This window comes from Heliconius melpomene, chromosome 6 (assembly GCF_056956725.1).
Source record: "Heliconius melpomene rosina isolate 202511_hmr_F chromosome 6, ASM5695672v1, whole genome shotgun sequence".
In the NCBI taxonomy this organism is placed as follows: Eukaryota; Metazoa; Arthropoda; class Insecta; order Lepidoptera; family Nymphalidae; genus Heliconius; species Heliconius melpomene.
The window spans coordinates 11,990,262-12,003,069 of NC_140394.1; the positions used below are offsets into that span (position 1 = coordinate 11,990,262).

General features: G+C 35.6%; 1 protein-coding gene across 4 annotated transcripts in view; it reads right to left on the reverse strand.

The window, feature by feature from the left end:
• The window catches only part of LOC146538533 (segmentation protein cap'n'collar-like), a 95,686-nt gene that overhangs the window by 57,522 nt on the left and 25,356 nt on the right, over positions 1–12,808 (reverse strand). For 2 of the 4 annotated variants that reach the window (XM_085186249.1, XM_085186248.1), the window contains exons 2-5: positions 7,620–9,019; positions 1,918–1,992; positions 1,416–1,562; positions 1,054–1,099 (exon numbers count right to left, since the gene is read on the reverse strand). In XM_085186249.1, coding sequence (XP_085042375.1) covers positions 1,054–1,099; positions 1,416–1,562; positions 1,918–1,992; positions 7,620–8,699 — 1,348 coding nt within the window. In that variant the 5' untranslated portion in view covers positions 8,700–9,019. Of the gene's footprint in view, positions 1–1,053; positions 1,100–1,415; positions 1,563–1,917; positions 1,993–7,619; positions 9,020–9,253; positions 9,426–12,808 lie in introns of those variants that run through there. The other 2 variants (XM_085186250.1, XM_085186251.1) reach the window with 2 other exon arrangements.

A 12,808-nucleotide genomic window follows, 5' to 3' on the forward strand; every position in this document is an offset into this window, starting at 1 on the left:
GCAAAATCAAAAACATCAAACATATGTATAGGTATATAACATACATGAAGTACCTATAAAAAAATAAAAAAGAAATGGAAAAAAATATTCAAATCAAGGGTTGGTTACCCCCCAGCGGCACAGAGCATTTGTCTCATGACGTAGCGTTTTAACTTTGATATACTAGCCCGCGCCCGCGGTCTCGCATGAGAGGACTATACCATTATTGATAGGTATATATCGATATCGATATTATATCGATTATGTTATTAAGACGCATTTTGAGAGCCGCCTAAAATTTCTTTTTTTATTTTACAAAACGCCTACATACTCGTAAATTGTAACCTATGTGTTATTCTGTTGTGTAAGCAATATTACAGTAAAGTTTCACCTAAATCTGTTCAGTAATTTTTACGTGCAAAAGGAACAAACTTTCACAATTATTATATTAGTAGGATATAAAATATAGAACATTTTCCAACATATTTCGTTAAGTCTTATACAAAATCAACTAATTTAGTATAAATATACGCGTGCCGACTCAGGAAGTAGTCATATTATAGTATAAGAGGGCTAAAGTTACATAAGGGTTGAACCCTTATGTACTTTGTATTGCAGGGTTGTGTGATATCACTAATAATATATAGGGGTATTGAAATTTGTGTTTTTTTTAGTACCGCCTACTAAACGTAGTGAGAGTGAGTTCAAAATTTTAAAGTTATAACTTTTGACTGATTCCAAATTGTGTTTTTAGAGTTATTTAGGTATACCTACCGCAAATAAGAAAAAAAACTTTCTTTAGAAAAAATCTACATCTAATTTCTTTTACCGACGCATGATAAGAATGTATAGGTAGATTTGTCGTCAAAGCGCTTTTTATAGGCGTGGGTTCAAAGCCAGCTATTAAATTCTACAATATTAAAAATGTTGAATAGTAAGTAGTAATTTTGAAGTTCTTAAAATTACTTTTAATATCACTTTAAATATTAGGACTGCACTTGTTAAATAAAATGAATGATGAGAAAATCAGTTTGGTTTTTTAAATCTAGGAATACTTATATAAAAAGTACTCACCAGTTTCAGTATCAACAGTGTAGGAGAGGCCGGCCCAGGGATCATCCTGTTAAATAGAAAACCATAAACTTTTAACAGCTTCAGCAGGGAAGGCCGAGGGAACCTAATCCGTTCCCTCGGCCTTGGCTTTCGAGATATTGCCTGTTAAAAAGAGTAACGGAACACAACGCCGCGCTTTGCCTTTCACAAGAGTGGGAATCGAACCCAAAACAGTCCTACGTCAGTCCTAGTCAGTTCCGCTGCGACGCGACGGCCTTAATTTACTACAATTTTAAACGCATAACAGATATTTGAAATTGTAATAGGAGTTTATTCCTAGAATTCAATACATTAACATAATAAAATATACATTTAAGAAATACCTCTTTCTCCGGTTCTAGAAGAGAAGCCTTCACTTTTTCTATCTTTTCGGTTTCTTCTTTCTTCTTCTTCTGTATCTTCTCTTCGGCCAGCTTAAGTTCCTTGTCAATCTGATCGTCCAGCTCCACTTTGGTAGCGTGGGGACCCTCCTGTTGATATAAAGTTTGGTGTTCATTTCACGCATTATCACGCATTTAGCAAGATAGGAGATGCTAGCGTTAAGATTATTACGTGTTGGGTGACGTAACTCAACGCAGTGTTTAATATTACTAGACCAGGTAAAATAAAGGAGAAAAAAACCTTGCACAAAGTATGCAATATATAAATAAATTGTAATTTTATTTTGTGTTCTATACTTTTATGTTAAGTATAAGGAAAGTATAGATTGCTTGATAATATGGAAAATATATTTTTTGTTTTTTCATCAAGTGGGAATCGAACCCACAACTTTCGTAATATACCTACTACAAAATCATATATATAATGGGTAAAAAAAGATCATACCGGTTGCATAGGATCCTCGAGGGAGAAACCCATATCCACATCTTGCTTCCACAGCACCTCGATCAAATCCATGTCCTGGAAAGAAGAAAAAAGTTATTGATATTTATTGCTATAGGTTACTAGCGACCCAAACGCGATTTTGCCCGCATACAATTATTGCAATATCTTAGCCAAATTATACTAAATGTTTACATAAATTATTGTTATTCTGATTCTTTTCCCGCTTTTTTAGGAATTATAAGATCCTATCTTAGTTCTCCCGTACACTCTCCAAGGAACCAAGCGAAACTTCAGCGTTCGTCTGTGTGTTGTCTGTCAACTGACATCACTGACATTTATACTTTCCTAGTTTCATGCTGTACCTTGCACGTAGCAGAGCAGAGAGAACCTGGGAGCCTAGTGATAAGACACACCGTTCCCCATTTTCATCCATTGCGTGTTGAGTGGCAGAACTTTGCCTCGCTTCCAGAGTGAGGAAATGAAAATATGAAATATATCACTCTCCCGAGTAAGAACCAAATCCGCAACGGTTGTCGCGTTCACAGTTGCAAATTTGTGCCTCTTTGCCACAGAGGTCTCAATATTACTTGTAGGTAAGTAGAAGAAATCGTGTAAAACAGAGATAACATTATTTATGTAAAAGAAACCCACGGTATTATCAATGATCAATTTGATTCAATAAGTATATACTTATTGTCTTTTTATATAAAGAAGACTAATTTTTACCCGCGCCTTCGCCCCCGTATTCAAACGGAAATAACTAAAAAATGTAAAACATGAAACGTGATGTTGATGTTTTTAATACATTCTGAAGCCTTCCTCAATAAATGAATCTTACACAAAAAGACAATGCCAATTTGTTCCAAAACCAGTAGTTTCTGATATTAGCACGTTCAACCAAATAAATTCTTCAGCTTAATAATATTAATGTTAGTATAAATATAAAAGTATTACACCGCCATCTTTAGGAAAAGTCAAGAGTTTAAGTTACCAAAAATCTTACACAGATGGCGCTTTATCAATTTTAAAGTTACTTGTAGTATCCACTATTCGCCGATAGGTGGCGTTTACTATATTAACTAATTGGAATATTTTTTTCTAGTAATAACTACAACAAAATAGTAATAAACAATACTGTTAATCACTAGCAACTAATTAAGCAAAAGAAATTAAAGCGTTGGTTAACGTCCTACTTTTATTTTATCTATACAGACAAAACAAATAATAAATAAAATAAACAACAATAATTATTATTATACTAAACAGTATAAAATAGAGTATAAAATAATAATTAAGCACACAAAATGTTGCCAACGCTGTAGGTACATAAACATTACATTACATTAATATTTAATTAGACACAAATGTCACCACAGATAAAATAAAAACAAACACAGTATGTGTTTTGCTTTATTAATTAAATTGTGTACAAACACTTTATTTTATTTGGCACACTAAATAAGAGCCTTCGTCTCGTATCATTTTTAATACCATCATGTAATACAGAGATGGCGTTGACCACAGATGAAAATAACATTCTAGAGCATATGATTTGTACCGGCAAGGTCGCCACCGGTCAAGGTACGGCAAGGTTGTTTTTTACGACAGAAATACATAAAAAAACGTAAAATTTTATATTATATACTAACTATTAACTTATAATTGAATTATGAAATTATATTCATTACCAGCTCTGTCCAGCGGGTTTGCTCACATGGTCAAATAAAAATGACTACTTGTTGTAAATGATACAAGATTACATCTTGTCTTATTACTAGTGCGAGGAAATGAAAATAATTCATTACACGAGTGGGAATCGAACACAGAACTTAGTTGAAGACGGATTATACAAATGTTAAACAAAACTATTTATTTTTATTTTTGTAATGAAGTAACTAATATAGTACATAATCTCAGCCTATATCTCTGTTACATGACCTGCTTTGTTATGACTCATTCTAAAACATACGATATTGGTTTCTTATTATTATCCATTATTAAATATTGCACAATTGCTGCGTTTGACACTTGAGTGGTGTCAACAACAGCTGTTTTGCTTCACGCTCTTTCCCGCATATAGCAGGGTAGGCAGGTCAAAACGAAGTGTTAAGCAAATCATTCCCCACACACTGCCCAATGTTCGAGACATTGCGTGTTGATTGGCGGAACTGAAATTAACATGACGCATTGTCTTGTTACCAGAGCGACGAAATGGAAATAATTCATACCCCGGGCGTGAATCGAACTCGCAACCGTCGTAGTGACGCTGTCATTTAAATATTGCAGCTTTCATTTAAATATTGCGCAATTATTGAGTACGATACATATCTACATAGGTTATGGCAACAACAGCTGTTCTAAACACGTAATAACACAGAAATAGACGGACAGGTGGAAAACGGAGTGTTTTGACCCTTGTTCCGGTACTATCTTCATACCCTGCAGGATGAAGCGTGAAGCTTCACTAAATATAAATAATTAAAAATAATAATTAAAACTAATGAATCAAACGTGGTGCAGCAACACAGCCATGGGTTTGATACCCACTCGGGGAATTTAATTACTTCTAAAAAATACCCAACTACCAAGAACAGTCCACACTGCAGAAAATGGTATCTAGTTACCTATATCATACATGTTGATACTCATATCTTAAAAACTGCTGTACCTACTGACCTAAGTTAAAATACACCACATTTAAATCAAACATCAATAAAATACTTTTAATTTTTGAGAAATTTTTAGACAGACAAACATACACTCACTCAATTTAGCACACGTGGTTGGAAACCTAAGCAAATCATCACACTCAAATATTATCCAATTCCAACAATATCAGATACTGTATGTACATACATGTGAAACTCATAACCTATTTTTTATGAAAGCGGTTAAAAATAAAGTACGTAGAAACTTTAATATTGTATACGAGTATGCGACGAAAGCGAATCGGTGAAGAGTGCCAATTGTAAAAACGAAAGTAAATGTGCCTCTATAGTAAGTAAACACGTGGTTTTATCTATAACTTATTATAATAAAAGAAGTGTGGGTTCGATCCCCGTGCTGTCTTTCCTAATTCACAACTGTGAATTCAAAACGTAGTGTCTTAGCACTACGTGTCTTCTGCGTACACTGCTAAGTGAGAAAAGCGTTAAACATTTTTATACCTTTTCTAAATAAATATTTTTAGGTATATTTATTTACAGTTATATTTTATAAGTAATTTAGGGCCATCGTGACACGACAGCACAGCGTCTGACTATGACTATGGCGGATGTAGATTCGATTTTTCCTGCATTTTGCATTTCATGCGGTAACAAGACAAAGCGCAGCGTTAAGTTATGCCATTTAAAATTGGTACGAAAACAGAGAATGGAGCGCCTTAACCCTAGAATCTCTCTGCCTAACCTGCTTGCGGAAAAAAGCTCGAAGCTGAGGCTGTACTATAAACATCCCAATATCGATTCTAACATTTCAGACGTTTATTGAACTGCAGTAGACAGGCAACGCTCTGGTCACCTTTCGACCTCAACAAAATGGATAAATCTGGATATACAGTACGGCCGAGAGTCGAGGCCGCCCTGAACTTAGCTGCGCAGATTAGAATTTAATTTTAGGATTCTTACTTACAATTTTCTTACTTTTCATTTATGAAAAAGCTATCTTCAGAGTGGCCACAACTCATCAGCCGTACTGTAAGGACTGTACCTAATTATACTATCTTAAGACTAACATTAGTTCTATAATTTATTATTTATATAGATTATTGTATATATTTTTATGTTTTTATGTCGAGTTACAATTATGTAACAAAATGTAAGAAAATGAATTAGACCATAAGATCACGAAACCTCCCAGATATACGTAGAATAGCGACAATACGAGAATACAGTATCATTGAGCTGGTCTGATGACGAAGCCAGGACCTGAATAGCTGAACTCTTCAGAACCACAAGAGTTATTAAAAAAATAAATGATATCTTATAAAAATCGGTGGCGATTTAAAAAAAATCCATACAAACTTTCAACCCCTATTTCATCCCCTTAGGTATCGAATATTGCAAATTCTCGTCTTAGCGAGCACCTACGTCCTATAAGTAACTCCTATGCAAAATTTGAGATTCCTAGCACATGTAGTTTCTGAGATTTCGTGATGAGTGAGTGACCTTTCGATTTTATATATATAGATAAATGAAAATTTAAATGAAATACTGCTTTAAGTAACGTGAAGTTAGGTCACATGATACGTAACCTTGCTTTAAAAATAATAATAAAAAAAGAAAAATATAACTCAAAAAAACGAAACACGTGAAATTAAAACATCCTGTACGAAAAATACATCCCATAAGGTTTATAGGAATTTTCTTTAGCCAGCCTTACGATGACTAACGTTAGAAGGAGGTCATATCCATATATAGAAACGGGGTCAGAATATACCAATACAAAAGTGGTATAACCTGACAATTTTAACTAAGTAAATATTATCTCGATAATAGTTTTGTTATAGGTTCACGCGGTATCCCGCAGTGTTACACACCCCGTGCATGTTGAGAACATGAATAGAAATCGAACCCACACCCTTCGCCTTTACCACCAGACGCAGTTCTGATCCTTCGTTTCAGTTGTAGAATAACTAGATCTATAGAGAACCAATTGACGTCAGCGTTGCCATAGCAACGTGTATGCCACTTTATAAACTAAAGTGTAAATATTGTCAAATGAATAGTGTGAGTAATGTTTTATTTACTGATTTAATTTACTTTATAAGCATTATTATTGCGAAATATAAGGGTTCGGCAACTTCTACAAATAAATAATAAGTGTGCCAAATTTCATACACCTCCATCCGCGCAAATGCGAAATTGTGGACCAGCGAAAATGGGTCCAAAGTTGTGGCTTCACGTATTAATATATAGAAATAAGTAATTTTAATCAATTTTCCCCTTAATTTAAAAATATTGCTCAAAACCCGTGAGGTAACCTTTAACCCTTTGATTGTTATCTCGCATTATTATAAGAATTTCACAGTGCTTGCAGGGTAAACTAGAAGCGCGAGTTCGACTCCCGTAACGTTCAACTACGTGCGTCCCTTACTTCATATGAACTTTCATTTTATCTAAGTTCATTCACCTCCTTTATCAATGGCAAAAGAAAATTATTAGCAAATATTACGAATGCTAAAAGTAACCTTATCTGTTTAGTGATAAAATAATATAATAAAAAATATATACCCAGGTAACAGTGTCATATTTTAGACTATCTAATGGTTCAGCGGCACAGATCTGACTGTAACCGCGATGGTTGTGCGTTCGATTGCCACTCGGGGGAAAAAAAAATTTTCATTTCCTCGCTCTCGTAAGAAGACAAACCGTGGCGTTGAGGTCTGTCACTTAACACGCAACGTTTCAAACATTGGCTGGGGTTTGAGGAACGAAGTGTCATAACACTAGGTTCTTTCTGCCTATCCTAATATGCGAGATATAGCGTAAAGCTATAAAAAATAAATCTAACACGCAGAATCAGAAGATGCGTGTAAATAAATATATAAAAAAAAAATCAATTCGCAATGCGGGAAAAACAAACTGTTTACCAATTTCAATTCAATGTATAAATAATGGAGTGAACTTTGAATTCAGCTATCATTGTCCAGTTACGTGCAATAACATTCAAAATAACATGAAAAATTACATCTAAATACTAACCTCTTGTGTCAGTTCGTCACCACTGTGATGACCTTCATCAGGCTCCAATTTCACATCAGGCACGTCCTTGTCAGACGATACATCCATCTCGCTCACACCGCTAGAGCTCGCTGAAATGAAACTAGTGCTAGCTCTTTCTCTCTTCACTCCTACCACAAGTTCCTCTTCAAACATCGGTGCCAGTTCGTAGACTTCTGCATCAAGAGGTGTGTTCTCTAGAAGATATTGTTCCAAGTTTTCCTGCTGTTGTTTCACGTCCAAGAATTCCAAATCATTTTTGAGTTCCTTTACATCATCAAACAGTTCTTCATAATCCTGAAGGTCTGCTAGATTCTGATGAAACACTGAATTTGGTTCTCCAAGTTCCAACTTTCCAGCTTTCGCTGAAAAATATGGCACGAAGTCGTCGATCGCGTTATCACTGTACAGGTCATCTTCTCTCTCCTGTTTTACACTCACAATCAAATCTTCTTCAGATTCTGGTTCTTTTTTAATCTGCATCTCGTTCGGTACCAGGAATTCGTTTACATCGAAAGAGCGACTCGATATTTCAGCAAATATATCCGACTCGGTATGATTCTGTAAGAAGTCCGCTGAAAGCGTGACAACCGCATCTGGTTGTTCCTGGTTGTCTTCAACTTTTACTTCCTGAGCGACGTTGTCATCCGACGAAACGTTATCCTGAACGGTTTCATCGTGGACTGCCTCCTGGGACAACCCGGGCGCGACTGTATCGGTCGCAACATTATTTAGTAAATATGTATGAATCGAACCCTGATTATACCATATCCGCTCATTGTTTTCCAAGTAGTTATAACGGCCGAGGGAGTTGAGCTCTTCGAACAGTTGTCTTTCGTAGTTGACCAGTATGTGATCTAGCGACTTGGGATGGACATGTCGTGGTCTTATCAGGGTCCGAGCCTCGTGTTCCAAAGACCAGTCCGATCCATTGGATATGTGAAGGCCAGCAAGCTGCTGCGTCTCCAGCTCGAGGTACTCCTCCGGGTTTGCTTTTAATAGGCTAAGGACTAAAGCTAGGCGGAGAAGCTCATCTCCGTAAAGTTTTTTCAAGGCGATCATGTTTACGTTTCGAACCTAAGTTATTCAGTCTTTATAAGGGTTGAGCACTAAAATAATGAGATCATAATCAAATAAGGTTTTAATAATAATTTTATCACTGGGCTGAAGTCAAGTCCTTGTTTGATGATTGTTTTTGTTAATTTCGTTGATCTTCTTTTTACGTTTGTCGGGAGACATTTTGGTACACTGTCACGAATGATTTACATCATGTTGGTAAATATGAACGCACATCTTGCTTGGACACATTTTCACTGAGTCACTAGGATAAATTTTCAGTTTTTTTGGCTGTACGCCAATGAGTCCACTAGTTCTCGGGAAACCTAAACGAGAAGATAATGTAACCTTGAAACGGCAGTCTCAAATAAAGGCAATAAGAAAGTAATCAATGAAAGATTATCATTAACTCAAAAAAAAAAACAAATTTAAAAATAAAGAAAGAAAGAACCGCCCAGCGAAACTGAACTATTTACATATATTTAAATTCGAAACAACTAAATTGAATTAATTATACAAAGAATACGCTTAACATTTGACATATTGCTAATTAGGCTCACGTTAATCGATCGCTTGAACAGGGCTTAAAATCCTAGGATTAAAAATGAACGCTTCAAAAATTATGGCGTTTTTCAAATTTGCTAGATATATAATCTGTTAAATCGTGATCCCGCGTTCCATAGATAACGGATATCTCTTTGTTTACGAACGGCAACGGAACGCGCGCGCGCTTGCCGACGCCCCGTATAGTACTGCGACGAAAGTCGAAACAGAAAATGAGAATCGAGCCGTTCATTGACCAGAGCGCTTGGCCTTTAAATTTTACAGTCCACGACAAATCGCACTTGAAAATATGATAATCTTTCTTTGGTCTTACACATTTTTTTTCAGCTTCACATTTAATCTAGCATACAGCGAGGTAAGCAGAGAGCATCTAGCTAGTGTTAAGATACTCCGGAAAGATGTTCATAGATAGCACATCATGGTAGATGTCAGTGACAGAGCTTTATTAGAAATAATTTAAACTATTGTATCGCAGTTGGCGAGGATTCGATGGTCATGCATTTAAATCCTATTGGGACAATAAATATTACTGTATCTAAGGTCTAGTTACTTTTATTTCCTCGCCCTCACGTTCGCATTGGTAACAAGACAAAGCGCGGCGTCGAGTTCCGCCACTCGACACGTAATGTCTCGAAGAGTGGGAGTGCCTAAACACTAGGTTTCCTACACCTTACTATATACGGGACTCAGAGTAAAGCTAAAGATCAAAATAACACAAAGAAAACACTTCTCTTAGCCGAGCCTAATAACAAGTGCAGGCCTACTTTATACTAAAGATGGACCATTCTAAACTGGTCGTTTAAGTCAATTGTGAGTCATATGACGAAATGATTAAGGTAATAAGAAAAGGTACTTGTTTATTTTACTTTATATTGCGTTTAATTTTTTCTTCATATGTTTCAGTTCTATCCAGAAGATAGCAGGTCACAGGTTCATTTCCTAATTTGCATTTGTAACTATGTCAGGATATTTTTAAAATAATTTATTCCAGTTTAACGACCTAATGGTCGTTATTATTATATTACGTTTATAATTTTCATGTAATTCAGTAATTTCCAATTGTCTATGGGGGCGAAGCCGTTCTAAGAATTATTAATATACCTTCTTCTTCTTTAACTGGACTATCCAAAGATCCAAACTACACAAATATTTTTTCGATTCGACCGAGTCCTCAGTTTCTGAGATTAAAGCGTTCAACCGAACAAACTTTACAGCTTTATAAAAGTATGTATATCAGAATTTAAGTCAGCAACTCTAATGAAAACAAAGAAAGATATTTTTCCGCGGGGTGAATAGAACAAACCTAGTGTTAAGGCTTAAGACACTCAGTACCCAATTCTTCGTCAAATATCCAAGACACTTCGCGTTGATCGGCGGAACAGAACGCCGAGCTTTGTCTACCGGAGCCTACAATTCTGTATGACACATAACCATTACTATCTATCTATATTTATCTATGGTACGTCACACGTGTTTATACTAGTATCAAACGCGTACACGTGGCCATTGTTAATGCGATGTAAGTGACAGATCTTTATTATGTACGAATTGAAACTATCGTGGCTTCAGTCCGTCGAGCGCGATGGTTGTAGGTTCGTTTTTGTTATTTTATATTTTCTTTTTCTCTCTCTGGTAAACAGACAAAACGCGGAATTGAGTATCGAAGTTTCACACAAAACACATAAAAATATGAAACTGAAGTTAAAAAAGTAATAATAACGAAACAGGCGATAATAATTTAAATTGTCTATAATAAACGTCAAAGATTAATATTAGTCGGTTAATTATTAAAAGAGAATGGAATAACGGATATGGTTATAATACTTATAATTTAAAAAAAAATTTAAGTGTTTGAAATCTCAACACCAGTTGTGAGTCAAGGGCACAAGCATGCGACTGTAAATCCGACAGGTTTTGGGTTCGATTCTCACTCGAGGAAATGAAATATGTAATATTTTCATTTTCCTTACTCTGGTAAGAAGATAAAAGAAGACGTCGAGTTTAAAAAAAACAGTAGGATTGCTCTGACAAATCGGCTATAAGCGGGATATACCGTAAAGCTATTTTAATTTGTAAGAAAACACTGAAAATTATTTCCCAAACAAAAAAAAGACAACAAAAGAAATCAAAAAGACTCCATTACCAAAACATCAAAACCCCCGAAAGATGCCAAGAATATGGTATAAAGCAGCAGCGTTGATGGATCAGTCATATTCGTGTACGGTCAGAAATAACCAGAATGCATGTGAGTTTACTGCCACTGCGCGTCGTGCCTTTCGTTTGACACAGAGGCCGTTTGCACATCATGGCGTGCATCCAAGACGCCATGTCAAAATTTATTTTTCCTGAACAATTTGGGGTATAAACGCAGCGATAAATGATATTTTCGGAGAATCGGGCCGAATGTTTTATGTACGCCCAAATTTTTCAAAGCATCGGACAGAAAAATAAATTCTCTCGATTTACCGAAAAGAAAGAAGGAGAGATACTCAGTAGGAAAAGAAGAGCTTAACACAGGAACTGAACCTGTTATTAATACAAAAGATCAACCAAATTAAGATATCGATAGATAGTTTGAAAGTCATGTCCTTCTCTGTTTACCAATACAAATACGAGCCACGTGTCGATCATCGTAATAGGGAAACGTAATCATAGATAAAAATAAAGTGCAATTTGTTGCGCGCGCGCATTAAGTTTTGTTTAAGATTTATGTTTCTTTGTTTCGCTTTTGTTTGTTTCGAACGAATTAATGTTCTAAAAGGATAAATCTCTGAAAATAATGAGCTTCTTAAAACCCTGAGATGTTTCGAGAGCGTATTATTTAATGTAAGGTCAGTTTTATTTTAAATTTGCCGTTTCCTCCGCTTTCAGGGTTGGAATTGAAATATTTAGTTGTTTGGACTGACATAAACAGTGTCTGGAGTGTCTTAACACTTCCCTTTTCCTTTGCCCATATCGCGATAAGCTGGATACAGCCTGAATCGAGGACTGACATCGCTAGTAGGCACTGCGCTTTCAGCTAAATATCTTTTCACGACAGATCTATATCTACTTAATATTTGAAATGTTAAAAGTTTATTTGGTTAAACGCGCAAATGTCAGGAACTACTGTTTTATAAAAGAAAAAAAACTTTAGAAAACTAATCACGCAGCTTCACGCTGTATCCCCCACACAGCAGGGTAGGCAGAGGGAACCTAGTGTTAAGACACTCATGAAGTACACCAAATACCTCAGCGATAATCGAACCTGTGCTCCGTCCATCTTCGTTTGCCAGAGCTAATAACATTTCAACGATTATCCAGCACCTTGACTGACATTGTTTATCTAGAATTGAAGTCGGGTCATCGATTTCTACACTACCGATAGGAGAAGGTCGAACGTAAAATATTACGACTTTTGGGAGAATACACACGTTATTTTTGGCGCTTCTTAATTTATTTTTAAGTGTTTACGTGAAATGCGGAATGTTATATATCTATAAATATATAGACCATATAGAGACAGACGTCAGTTACGTTGTATTGTATATGTACTTATATACTTTTAGTTT